Raw genomic sequence first — 13,739 nt, 5'->3', positions numbered from 1 at the left:
GTTGGTAGCTCAGTGGTTCAGAACCAGCAGCAATGACCCAGACACACTACTTCTGTGTGCTTTTACATCAATACAGGCTGTTTCAGTGATCTCGACCGAACAGTTGCAAGTTCATTCAAATTTTGTTGGGTCAGACTGAGCCAGCCAGTATTTTTGCTAAAGCTGCTTGAGCCGGGTTCAAAAAGATAAAAGCTGTGAGAGACATTACAGCGGAGAACTTTGAATAAACTTGGGCTGCCCTGAAATTCCTTCGTATGCAACGTAACACATAGCACACAACAAAGGCAAATCGATCCAAGACGTCCGAAAATTTCTGGGAATGTGCATCGGTCACCGTAGAATGCAAAAGTAGCATTAAAAAAAATTTTTTTTTACGAGATTTTTTTCGGTTCAAGACCCATGTCTCACCCCCTTAAGCGCAAGCGTGCACTGCTAGCGCGAGGCGCTGGCTGTTGTGAGCTGAACGGCTGTGCCAATGTGCCGGTAGCATTCTTGTTGCCAGGGCAACCTTTGTCACTCCGCCATTATATCTCTTGCATTCACAACCCCGGTGGCAGAACAGCAAATTTGACCTTTTGGCCCAGATCTTGGCGCAGGTAGAAAACAGACTTGCTGCAAGGATAAACACTTTTGGTACACAGTTGAATGTACTATAGGGGACAGAACTGCCCAGGATGTGGCTCCAAGGGCCAGAGCAGGGGAAAAACTGCATCGTTGCGCTGCCTAGTGATGGTTCACCTGGTTCCGAGATAAAGCTTGTGCCCTAGCTTGCGTGCAAGTCTGTATAGTACTCGCTGGGTCTTTCATATGAGCTGCTCTTCACCCAGAAATCTTCTGTGAGATGCCGCTACGTGGGCATCGGCTGGGAGCATGACTTGCTTGCAATCCAGTTTATAAACGCGCGGCACATGCGGCGTTATTGGCAGCGTCATTGTTTGTACTGCTTTCACATTCCGCAAAAGCAATGTTTGATTGTCTGGGCACAGACTGCAAAATGAGATGCAGTTATCAACAAGAAAATGCAAAATAAAATAAATAATAAAATGTAGCCATTCGATGCATGCTTGCTTAAGAGGGCATCGCTCCTGCTTGGTGAAAAGTGCTCCAGCACGTGCAGCAGACGCTTTGAACTGATGCCATTATAGTGGCCTCTGGCCTTGGGTTCGTGGGCAAAGAGCAACTTGCGTGAAGGCGCCAGCCAGTACACGCTTGCTGGTAAGCTAGGCTGTGCATTCGCTCATTCTTGATCTCGAATCAGGTGAATCGTAACTAGATAGCGCAGCAATGCAGTTCTCCCCTGCGGCGGCCATTGGAGCCGCGTCCTGGGTAGTTCTGTCCCTGATAGTACATTCGTATACCATGTGATCACAATATTAACTGAAATATTCAATAAATATAACAGAGCCAGCTTGATGCATAACATTGCGACACTCGGGATAAAAACTGACAGGTTAGTTTTATTATTTTTAATAGAATACCTTTCTTTGTGCACATATAACACAATTTCTACTTGCAACAAGCGTTAGCACTTTCTCCACGCTTTGGGCAAACAAAATCCAGATTGCTCTACAAGCTATAAGGAATATCATGCCACATAAGATGTTTTATGGCGGAAGGGCACATGCCACATAAGGTGTGCAAGACTAAAGCAACATTACATTGAATACAACTAGATCAAGGTTTTTTTTCCTTCTAATGTGCGAAATTTCTCCCGCATAACTGTGTGCTGGGTCATCTGAAAGCTGTTCAAATTCCAACCACGCAATCTGCTCTTCCGATCGTGTGGGGTTGCAAGCAAGATCCCCACTAACAGCAAATTATTGTCCAGCGGTTACTAACCTCCCTGCCTTTCCTTCTTTTTGCCTCCTCCTTCTAGCCAGCACATGTGTATGTGCATCACAAGCTAAAGTTAAACCCTGATATAACGAAATTCTCGATTTAACAAAGTATTAAACTGTTTATAACTTCTTGCCCATTGAGCACCATGTATTTTTAACCTCGCCATAAGTAAGTGAGTTTATACACGATTTCAATATAAAGAATATCACTGCTGCTGCGGAGGAATACCGAGACAATAAATGGAAACTTCCGCGGACGCACCTTTCAAATCGCGTACCACGCAACCGAGAGCAACCGCCGAAGCGGAGCAGCATTGTGTTCTGTACGAATTCGAAGTGCGATAAGATCGAATTGTACCAGTGTGCCCAGAAGGACAAGGACAGGCCACTCACGTGATTCTGTGCGCATCCAGTTGAAGCTTGAGCCGCTCCATTTCTTCCTGCAAATTACACGCCGCCGGTTCTTAGGGCCACTGCAGCTCCTGACACAAAGGCCAAATAACGCTCTCTATGAAATAAGAGATTATGCATCAGACACTGCAATCGAAATGTTGAAGTTTATTTTATGGCAGTAGCTGTTATCAGTACCTTTCAGGTTAGATTTTTTCACATGCCCATCTTACACAACCACTGTAGTTGCTTCCGAAACCTGCATAGAGGTTCCTTAACCAAGGGCTTGACAAAAGCTCATCTGGTCGGTTACTTGACGTTTTGCAACCCATACAGGTTCCTGTGCATGAAACCCATATTGGTTCCAAAATGTCAAAGGAAGGCCAGATGTTCCTAGCTTCCTATGTATTTAACTGCCCCACGAATCTTTCTTGCAAATAAATGCAAGAAGCTTGTTATTTAACTATGACCTGACCGTGTCATCGTTAATGCTAGTCTCAGAGCAGAAAACAACAAACACCACTCGTGTCAAGAGTGTGGCCACCAGACTGTAGCAGATGTCCGCACTCACGCGGCTCCTGGCGGTGGCCCCTTCGTCATCCCGATGGCTGGTGGGAAACTGCAGCGCCAAGCGTTTCAGTGCCTTCTCCACGTGGGCCGCGATGCGCTCGTCTGACAGTAGCTCGTGCTCCGCTGGTTGCTTCTTCAACTCCACTGGCACTGCTGGAGGTGGAGGAGGAGACAGACCACTGGTCGAACCCCACGACAGCCAGGTTGGTGGGAAACTGAATGAAGCCATGGTGGCGCCCACAGCCTTTGATGCTCCTGCTGTCACCTGGATAAAATCAGAGTCCTGATTACGCACACGGAGTCCATCAATGGACATGTGATAGCTGCTCTAATGAACGCACTGCAGGCTGAATTACCTCCGTAAACGTTATTGTCATTGTGGAGTGCCAGCGAAGAAGCAGAGAACACTACAATTGTGAATTATGAATCTAACTATTTATCTTGTGCAAAGCTTGAACTGTGTGCCCACTGTTGGAATCGCGCCGCTGGCACGAGTTGTTGGGAACTCGGCGCTGACGCCCGTTGTTGCACCTGGGTCGCAAGCCCCAAGGGTAGCGTTGGCCTGGCGGCCTGGGGTACAACTGGAAGCATCCAAAGGTCCCGGCAAAGCATGAGTCGACTGGTAACAACAAAACAACTTGTTTATTCTAACATCGCAAAGAGTTGGCGGTCAGGTTGACCGAAGTAGAGAGACGGGAGTGCACTTTACTCAACAGAAGAAATCGGAGCCCCCCTTTGGCGTCCGGGGGCAGCTGCTTTTATACTCTCGCAGTTGAAGGCAAGAAGGAACCCCTCTATAGACGAGCACGTGACGGTGCCGCTCGGGCACAATGGGATAAGGTGGCGCAGCCGTCGTGCCGGCGCCGTTCGGGCACAATGGGGAGGAGAAGGTGGCTCACACGTCGTGTCGGCGCCTGTCGGGCACAATGGGGAGGAGAAGGTGGCTCACACGTCGTGTCGGCGCCTGTCGGGCACAATGGGGAGGAGAAGGTGGCTCACACGTCGTGTCGGCGCCTGTCAGACCCCCTCGCTTCACAGTTGTTGGGAGCTCCTCTCCCCGGCTGCCGCGCTTCAACAAGCGTGGGCACCAATATGCACATACACTCACACACGCACATGAAGACACGTGGCATCGGAACATGCCTGGACGCGCTTGGCGGGGAGGCGTAGCGGCGGCGCCGAACGGGCCAAAATGTCTGCCGCTTTGAACGAAGCCCCGGCGTCCGTTGCATCCGCGCCGGCTAAACCGCGCGTCGTAGGCGAAACGTAACAGACCGCCCCGCCGGGGGAAGGAGATCCCGATGGTCAGGGGACTGCATCCGCTGTCCGGAGGGATGTCGCTCGATGATGCTCATAACCGAAGTCGGGCGTCCCTCGACGTTTCTTGAGCGCAGCGCACAGAGAAGGCCTCGTTCTCTCGTTCAGGTTCGCACAGGACACTGCAAAGTGACTTCGGGAGAGTTCACACTTTTGTTCTCGTTCCCGGCCAGCGTTAGAACTACGCTGAAACTCAACCGCTCAGTCAGCAAGCACGGCACAACCCTCACTAAGCCCTGCCAGGCTCTTTCCCCTTTTATACCACTGCCTAGTTCCTTACAGTAGTCTAGCAGCACTCAGAACGCGTCCACAAATTGGAAGATTGCACTAGAAAGCATGTCATCACTTTGAAACACTAAACAAAAGCAATATGTTAATAATCCTGCCTCAGGAAGAAAAACATCAGTAACAAACAATTTTGAGGCTGATTCCTACGTTAGGGGCTTCGACTCAAGCCATCGGCGTTACCGTTGAGACTCCCCTTTTTGTAACGCACCTCAAAGGAATATTGTTGCAAAGCGAGGCTCCAGCACAGGAGGCGGCCATTTTTGGGAGAGATGGTCTGCAGCCATTGGAGAGGGCAGTGATCCGTCTCAATGATAAACCTCGAGCCGGCTAGATAGCATGACAATTTCTGAACGGCCCACACGAGACACGCACACTCTTTCTCGGTGGCGCTATACGCCTGCTCACGACTGGTCAGCTTACGACTAGCATACAGGACGGGGTGTTCTACTTCTCCATTTTCCCGTTGGCACAGTACAACGCCCATGCCTCGCTCACTAGCATCGCACTGAACAACGAACCCTTTTGTATAGTCTGGCGATCGTAGCACAGGCTGGCTTGTTAGGGCACTCTTTAGGGCGCTAAAAGCTCTTTCCTTTGTCTCGTCCCAGACGACTCTTTGGGGCTCTGTTTTTCTTAGAGCATCCGTCAGGGGAGCCGCGATATCAGAGTACCTGGGGATGTACCTCTGATAGTAGCCGGCGACACCTAAGAACGACCGAATATCGGTCTTCGTGCGCGGTTGCGGGAAGTCTCGCACAGCGGCCACCTTTATTTCAGAGGGGCGGCGACGACCCTGACCAATCACGTGACCGAGGTAGACAACCTCGGCCTGTGCTAACTGGCACTTGGGAGCCTTGACTGTCAAGCCCGCTTCGCGCAGGCGGGTTAATACTGCCCGCAAGTGTGCCATATGCTCAGACCAGGATGCGGAGAATATCGCTACGTCGTCTAAATACGGTAAAGCGAATTCTTGCTGTCCCCGCAACACTTTATCCATGAGGCTTGAAAAACAGTATGGCGCGTTCTTCAAACCAAAACTCAACACTTTAGGACGGAATGTTCCCATTGGTGAAATGAACGCCGCATACCTACTAGCCTCTTCTGTAAGTGGAACCTGCCAATAACCCCTGACAAGATCTAGGGTGGAAATAAACTGAGCGCTACTAACTTTCTCAAGGCGCTCCTCGATGTTAGGGATCGGATAAATTTGATCCTTAGTGATGGAATTAAGCCTGCGGTAGTCGACGCAAGGACGAGGTTCCTTGCCCGGTACCTCAACTAAAATCAAAGGGGAGGTATAATCACTCTCACCTGCCTCAATAACACCGAGCTGTAGCATTTTCTTTACCTCAGCCTCCATAATATCGTTCTGGCGGGGTGACACCCGATACGCCTTGGATCGTACTGGCTCTGGGGAGGTAAGTTCTATATCATGAGTAAGTACAGAAGTCCTACCAGGCCTCTCAGAGAACAGACCTTGAAACTCTTGTAAGAGCTGGTGTAGTTCGGTTTTCTGCTCAGGCGACAGCGGTGCTTTACTGATAAGGTCACTAATGACTTGACCGGTGTCTTCCCTGTTCGTCACTGAGCCTAGTCCCGGAAGCTCGACCGGAAGCTCTTCAGGAACGTTTACCATCATGCACACTACTGCTTCCCTTTGTCTATAAGGTTTGAGCAGATTACAGTGGTAAACTTGCTGTGCTTTCCGCTTTCCTGGCAGACTCACCACGTAGTTAACGTCCGACAGTTTCTGAACAATTCGTGCTGGGCCCTCCCACTGCACGTCTAGTTTGTTGTTTAGCGATGTGTGCAATATCATGACCTCATCGCCCACCTCAATACGACTGGCCCTGGCTGTCTGATCATAATAAACCTTGGCCCTCTGCTGGGCCTTTGCCATTGCTTCACCTGACAACTCCTGTGCCCTTCTTAAGCGTTCGAGGAGCTTAAGCACGTACTCCACCACGACTGGGTCGTCGCCCCTGCCTTCCCATGATTCTCGAAGCATGCGAAGCGGAGATCGCAGCGAGCGACCGTACACCAGCTCAGCTGGCGAAAACCCCGTAGCCGCATGCGGAGCGGTCCGTAAAGCAAACATCACCCCAGGCAGACACAGCTCCCAGTCAGTTTGATGTTCAAAACACAAGGCTCTCAACACGCGCTTCATGACGGAGTGGAGCTTCTCAACGGAATTCGATTGTGGGTGGTACACTGAGCTGTGTAACAGCTTTACCCCACACCTTTCGAGAAAAGTTGTCGTCAAAGCGCTAGTAAACACTGTGCCCTGATCTGATTGGATTTCCGCAGGAAAACCAACTCGCGCAAATATGGACAGTAGTGCATTGACTATCTCAACTGAGCTGAGTTCTTTAAGCGGCACTGCTTCAGGGAACTTTGTCGCTGGGCAGATCACAGTCAAAATGTGTCTGTACCCCGTGGCTGTTACCGGCAGAGGTCCCACTGTATCAATAACGAGCCGTCTAAAAGGCTCCGTAATGATAGGTACCAATCTCAACGGCGCCCTCGATTTGTCCCCTGGTTTGCCCACCCGCTGACAGGTGTCACATGACCTCACGAAGTGGTCTGCGTCCCGAAAACACCCTGGCCAATAGTACTCTTGCAAGAGACGGTCCTTAGTTTTCTTAACTCCTAGGTGTCCGGACCACGAACCCCCGTGCGACAAGCGCAACAGATCCTGACGATAGCATTGAGGCACGATCAGCTGATCGAACTCCACTCCCCTGCGGTCTAGATACTTCCGGTACGGGACTCCACCTCTTTCCACAAAACGCGCATTTTTCCTGGCGATACCTTCCTTGACATTGCAGCGCACGTTTTCTAGGCTGCCATCCTTCTTTTGCTCGGCTATCAAAGCCGACCGGCTGACTTTTAGCAACCTATTAAGTCCGTCTGACGTAGGCGCGATGAGCAAATCTGCAGATAGCTCTTCTAACTTTCCCGCATCGGGAATTTCCTCTCCAGTATCTGGTGCCTTTAACGTTACAGACACAATTTTATTCAGTTCGGGCGTGCTCTGAATATCGGCTTGCTGCGCCTCTGACCCTTTTTCATTGTTTGACAACGTCGGCCCCGCAACTACCGCCTTTGCAGCGAGCTCCTGAACCTTCGATCTGGTTAAGGCCTGAACGCTAGCCTCACCAAACAAAAGCCCCTTCTCGCGCAGGAGGTGATCGGACCTGTTCGAAAATAGGTACGGGTACTGGGGAGGCAGCATAGATGACACTGCGGCCTCCGTCTCAAGCGCTCCGAAAGGTCCTTCAATAAGCACTTTTGCTACGGGCAGACACACGCTATGAGCTTCCACGGCTTGCTTGATCCATGCGCACTCGCCCGTGAACATATCGGGTTCTACGTAAGACGGGTGAACTACATCCATCGTAGCTGCGGAATCGCGAAGCACTCGGCACTCTTTCCCGTTCACGAGGAGGTCTCGCATGTAAGGCTCGAGAAGCTTCATGTTCTCGTCAGTACTGCATATTGACAAAAACACAACTTTTGGTTTTGTTTCCGGACACTGCGCCGAAAAGTGACCCGGCTTCTGGCACGTATAACAAACGCGCGCTTGCCTCGTCTCGAACCGCTTTCTGCGTTCGGCTTCGGCTGCCGCCGTCTTCTTAGGTTCGGTCGCACTGCTTTCACTCATCCGCACTACGTGTGTTCCCCTTTGCTCTCATGGGTGTGAACTTCGGCCTCTCAAACTTCGAGCCAAATTCACCCTTTTGACCGTCCTTAGCTCCGCGAGCCCGACGTGTCACAAACTCCTCGGCTAGCTCGGCGGCTTTAGCCACCGTACAAACGTCTGGCCTATCCAAGACCCAGTACCGCACGTTCTCAGGTAACCGACTATAAAACTGTTCTAGCCCGAAACACTGCAGAACTTTCTCGTGGTCACCAAACGCTTTCTCTTATTTGAGCCACTCCTGCATGTTTGACATAAGCCTGTACGCAAACTCTGTATATGACTCACTTTTGCCTTTCTCCTTTTCCCGAAACTTCCGACGGAACGCCTCCGCTGACAGCCTGTACTTTTTTAGCAGACTCGATTTCACTTTGTCGAAATCCTCTGCCTCCTCTCTATCCAAGCGAGCGACTACGTCGGCCGCCTCGCCGGGTAAGAAAGTGAGCAAGCGCTGTGGCCACGTTTCCCGAGAGAACCCCTGCTTCTCGCACGTTCACTCAAAGTTAACCAGGAACAAACCAATGTCCTCTCCAAGCTTAAACGGCCGCATCAGGTCAGTCATTTTGAACAATACGCGTTCTCCTGCACCGTGTGCCTGACTTCCATTACGAGCGCGTTCCATCTCTATCTCGAGACGCTTCATTTCCAAAGCGTGTTGACGGTCACGCTCTTGTTGCTCTCGCTCTTTCTGTTCTTTACGTTCACGCTCTTCTTTTTCTTTCTGTTCTTTAATTTCGCGCTCCTGTCTTTTTGCCGTCTTCCTTTCCTCAATGGTCTCAAGGCATTCCGACAGCTCGTCATCCTCAGCTTCTAACTCAAGAATAGCCCTTAGCAGTTCTGGTTTTCTGAGTTTGTCCGAGACATCCAGACCCAACTCTCTTGCAAGCTCCAGCAATTTCGGTTTGCTCAACGACTTCAAATCCATGGCTGCTCTGAATGCTGCTTTCTCTACTGCCTAATATTGTCTTGCCGCAAACTAACCCGGCAGCAACGACAACCACAATTGCCAGCTCCGTTTCTGACACTAACAAAAGCCTGGCAAAGCTCAGAAGAAGAAAGTCCCGCACTCACCAAACCTCGCAGCCAAGAATTCAGCGCAGTCGTTCCGCTGCAGGCAACCAGTCATCACACAGGGCTCGTTGCACTGCTCCCGGATGGTCGTTGAGCTGCTCAGCATACAGTCAACTGCATCTCTTCGCTGCTGGCCTCAGTTGTCGCGATCTCACCGCTGGCAGACAGTTGTTTGAATCGCGCCGCTGGCACGAGTTGTTGGGAACTCGGCGCTGACGCCCGTTGTTGCACCTGGGTCGCAAGCCCCAAGGGTAGCGTTGGCCTGGCGGCCTGGGGTACAACTGGAAGCATCCGAAGGTCCCGGCAAAGCATGAGTCGACTGGTAACAACAAAACAACTTGTTTATTCTAACATCGCAAAGAGTTGGCGGTCAGGTTGACCGAAGTAGAGAGACGGGAGTGCACTTTACTCAACAGAAGAAATCGGAGCCCCCCTTTGGCGTCCGGGGGCAGCTGCTTTTATACTCTCGCAGTTGAGGGCAAGAAGGAACCCCTCTATAGACGAGCACGTGACGGTGCCGCTCGGGCACAATGGGATAAGGTGGCGCAGCCGTCGTGCCGGCGCCGTTCGGGCACAATGGGGAGGAGAAGGTGGCTCACACGTCGTGTCGGCGCCTGTCGGGCACAATGGGGAGGAGAAGGTGGCTCACACGTCGTGTCGGCGCCTGTCGGGCACAATGGGGAGGAGAAGGTGGCTCACACGTCGTGTCGGCGCCTGTCAGACCCCCTCGCTTCACAGTTGTTGGGAGCTCCTCTCCCCGGCTGCCGCGCTTCAACAAGCGTGGGCACCAATATGCACATACACTCACACACGCACATGAAGACACGTGGCATCGGAACATGCCTGGACGCGCTTGGCGGGAAGGCGTAGCGGCGGCGCCGAACGGGCCAAAATGTCTGCCGCTTTGAACGAAGCCCCGGCGTCCGTTGCATCCGCGCCGGCTAAACCGCGCGTCGTAGGCGAAACGTAACACCACTTGAAGGGGGGACATGGGTTGAAACACCCAACCTTTGACCCACTGGTTTCATTTCAATGAAAATCAGACACATTCTTTATCGCAGCAAAGCAAGGCCCCAAGCTAAATGTTACTGCTCTACCCTGACTTCTAAACCAGTCATGGCTCTTCCAGTCCATAAATGGCTATGGTTGTTAACAAAACCAACTTTTGCAAAAATAAACAAATTTCGTGTGCCCTTGAGTTACAGCGTTTGAGGAGGGATTACAGTGTTCAATCATGAAGCTTTTTTTAACATTATAGTTTTTTTATTAGATATATTTATACACTAGCACCATCACAACTGCTTGCACAGCTCTGCCGACGCCTTCGCCGCGTCATCGCTTTGTCCGGTAAGGCACACTTTCCATGCCTGCGCACATCACGAGCCTTGATAACAGAAACAGGTAAAAACAGGCCAAGTGCCACGGAAAAGCCACTGCTCTCCAGATGAACCACTCGACGAGACTTGCTGCACGGTTCAGATTGCCGGGCCACAGCTACGGCTGCTACTTCCCTAATACTGTTTGTGCACGATTCTAATGCACACTTTGTTAAAAATAAAAGGTGCGTTCAAATTGGCATGCGCATTACAATCGTAACTGCTTTTACTCAAGCTAGAAAATAAAGCCAATTAATGAAGTCTTAAGAAAGCGATGCTCGGAGCCATCGCAAGGCGGGTCAATGGTGCGTGGAATGCCCTCCCGCAGACGATGGCTGCGTGCATCTGCAGAAGTGCGACATTTCTAGTGCATTAAACTCAACTGAAGATGATTTTCTGTGGTCGGTAGATGGCGAAAAGAAGGTGTCGTCGGACTCTGATAGCCACCAGCTCCTAAGATTCTGCTGTGTGTGTGTCTGCATGTCTTTGTATGTTCCATAATACTGTTTCAACACGGTATGCGTCTATTCAGGTTTCGTTACTTGATGTCCGCAGTAGAATCGGCAACAGGTTATTTTTTTAATTTTTTGGTGGTAATAACTGCGTTTCGGTCGGTTGGTCAGGTCGTTCGGGCCCGTCGGTGTTCAAAACCAGCCGTTGGACCAACCCGAGTCATTAAACCAACTTGGTTGACCGAATATACGTATGTGCTGCTGTGCCACTGTTTAATTAAACTATTTCACGCCAACTGGGGACTATGTATGTGCTCTTCGGTATGTGTCGGTCTTCAATGAGCCTCTTTGATGCCAACTTGGATCACTGGGCAAGTGCCAATAGGTGTATGTCGCTCATCAATGAGCGTCTTTGACGTGAACTTGGGTAAGTGCGTGCCAATGGGAATGTTCCGCTCTACAATGATGAAAAAATGACGAAAAACGTAACCTTAAATTTCTCCTATGCTGACCGGAATTAAGCCTACTTCACACAGGTTCCTCAAGGATAGCAACCCCACACTTTATCAGGCTGCGCCACAAATGCACTAGGTATGCTCTGCTTTTCAATGAAGCTTGCCAGCTTGGGTCACTGAGTGTGTGCCACTGAGTGCGTGGAAAGTGATGGAGCACTTCTCTGCGTTCGCAGGCACCGGCGCGCCACGCTTTTAGTCTCGGAGGACACACGCGGACTTCTTGGCAGTACCACTAAATGATGCAGCATGTCCAGAAAGAAGTGCGAGGGAGGAGCCCGGTTGCTGCATGATGCGTTTCTCCACGTTCGCACGCGGAGGCCACTTGCCAGCTTCGTGGCAGCACCGAGAGTTCCAAGGCAAGCGTGAAAAAGAAGTCCCAGTGCAGTACATGCCTCACGCATAACTGGTTTTGACGGTGGCGATACGTTGTGTGGCTGTACTGATTCAATGCACTGTCGTTGACAGTCATTTTGAGATGGGTTCTGCAGAAGTACAGCAGAACCTCGTTCATATATTCTGGAGAAAAAAATTTGAGAAAAAACTTACTAGCCAGGAAAACGCACGATCCGAAGTAACTAAAAAAATCTGACAACTATTGTTGGCATCTACGTAATGCAAAGCATCGTGCAGATCGTAGCGGCAAGAGACGCTGACGCGTGTCGAGCTGGTGGTGCTCCGGTGGCCCGAGATGCTCTCTAAACCTCTGTAGCAGGCTTATCTGTTTTGCATTGGGCTGAAGATACGCATTTTCATGTTTTAATTGTCTATGGAATCCTTACCGTAGAAAGTTCTTAGTTTCCTAGCATTTAGAACAGTGCTTCCTTGACCTTAGATCAGAAAAATATGCATCACACAAAGGAACATAAATAAAGTTACTTCACTCACTCACTCACACAAAGGAACATACCAGCTCCATTCAAAAGCTTTGAAGGCTCCAGTATTGCTTACCTTCTGCCTGTCATTCTACGTGTTGCAGGAATCTCCGCTATTTCTTCCTGAAAATACACTCTACAGTCAAAGTACATCATGTATATTTAGTGGCAAATTTCCAAGTATCGGAAGGCGATTGCAAGGCTCTGAAGACAGCGGGTAAGACCCCCAACACAGTCGAAGTGCTTAATTGACCGAGATGTCAATATCTTGCAGCTGTTTGATAAGGAACGCACTGGATTACACATTCAAGACAAGGATGTTCGTGCGTGCCCAATTATTTTTGTAGTTAGTGCGCATCTCGGTCGTGGCTGTGCATTACGGCTGAGCGTAGCCGCGCACCCTGCTTTAGGCGTAATCTGCCGCATATGCAAAGAGGAGGCGTGCCGAGACGGCGTGGCACCATGTAAGCCGTCTTACTGTGCATTCAGTATTGGAGTATTGGAGGTTGCGTAATCTGGAGTTCTGTTGACTCGTCGGAGCGAGAGGAAGATGAAGAATACGCACCCCGCTGCCGGCGCTTTTCCCGACAGCGCCGTCCCAGCGTGAGCCATGCTATCCATTACGGGGGCGGAGTGCACGTGAAAGTGTGGCTGGCTTTGCTTAATTCATACCACCGACATACGCAGCATGTGATACCATATCATTCATCGCCAGCTCCCAAATTATTCAAAATGAATTGTTTTCTCATTCAAATTTGCCTTTTGCGATTGCTTGATAATTTGGAAAATTCTGTGGCCCCTTCCCAGATAAGAAAAATTGATCGGCAACAGTATTTATTTGCCTAAAGGATCAAATTTGTATAGAATGAAATTTTAATCTAACAACGCAAATTGCTGATTTTACTGACTTAGTTATATAGAGGTTTACCTGTATATCAAATATCAGAAAAATCGAACAGTAGATAACCAATTTGTGAATCCAATTATTTGAGCGTTCACTGTTTGATTTGATGACGCTTGAGTATTCAACCCCCCCCCCCCCCAGCCCCCCTGATCAAGAAGGTTTGAATTAACGAGATTGCACTATACTACCTGTTACTCCCATGGCAAGTTAAGTGATCACAGCATCTGGGTTTTTCTAACAATGTTGTCGTAGAAAACTTTTGTGCTTGGAAGAACCGGAAGCTCACCTCATAGATGTGGCTGCCTGCAGATGCAAGCATAGGCGGCACCGAGGCCAGGAGGGAAGATCTGTCACTCTCTTCGTACAGCAGCCAGGCCAACAGCGGCAGCATCACCAGCGCAAAGAGCAACACGGCCAGGCGTTTACGTCGCTCCGGGGTCATCCTG

At 50.2% G+C, this 13,739-nt stretch overlaps 1 protein-coding gene across 1 annotated transcript in view; it reads right to left on the bottom strand.

The window, feature by feature from the left end:
• The window catches only part of LOC142590391 (uncharacterized), a 93,318-nt gene that overhangs the window by 37,806 nt on the left and 41,773 nt on the right, over nt 1-13,739 (bottom strand). The window contains exons 7-9 of the mRNA XM_075702475.1: nt 13,580-13,736; nt 2,800-3,063; nt 2,232-2,278 (exon numbers count right to left, since the gene is read on the bottom strand). Coding sequence (XP_075558590.1) covers nt 2,232-2,278; nt 2,800-3,063; nt 13,580-13,736 — 468 coding nt within the window. The remainder of the gene's footprint in view (nt 1-2,231; nt 2,279-2,799; nt 3,064-13,579; nt 13,737-13,739) is intronic.

This window comes from Dermacentor variabilis, chromosome 8 (genome assembly GCF_050947875.1).
Source record: "Dermacentor variabilis isolate Ectoservices chromosome 8, ASM5094787v1, whole genome shotgun sequence".
Taxonomy (NCBI): domain Eukaryota; kingdom Metazoa; phylum Arthropoda; class Arachnida; order Ixodida; family Ixodidae; genus Dermacentor; species Dermacentor variabilis.
Note: the sequence above shows the minus strand (reverse complement) of the source record. Positions and strands in the feature narration are given on the sequence as shown.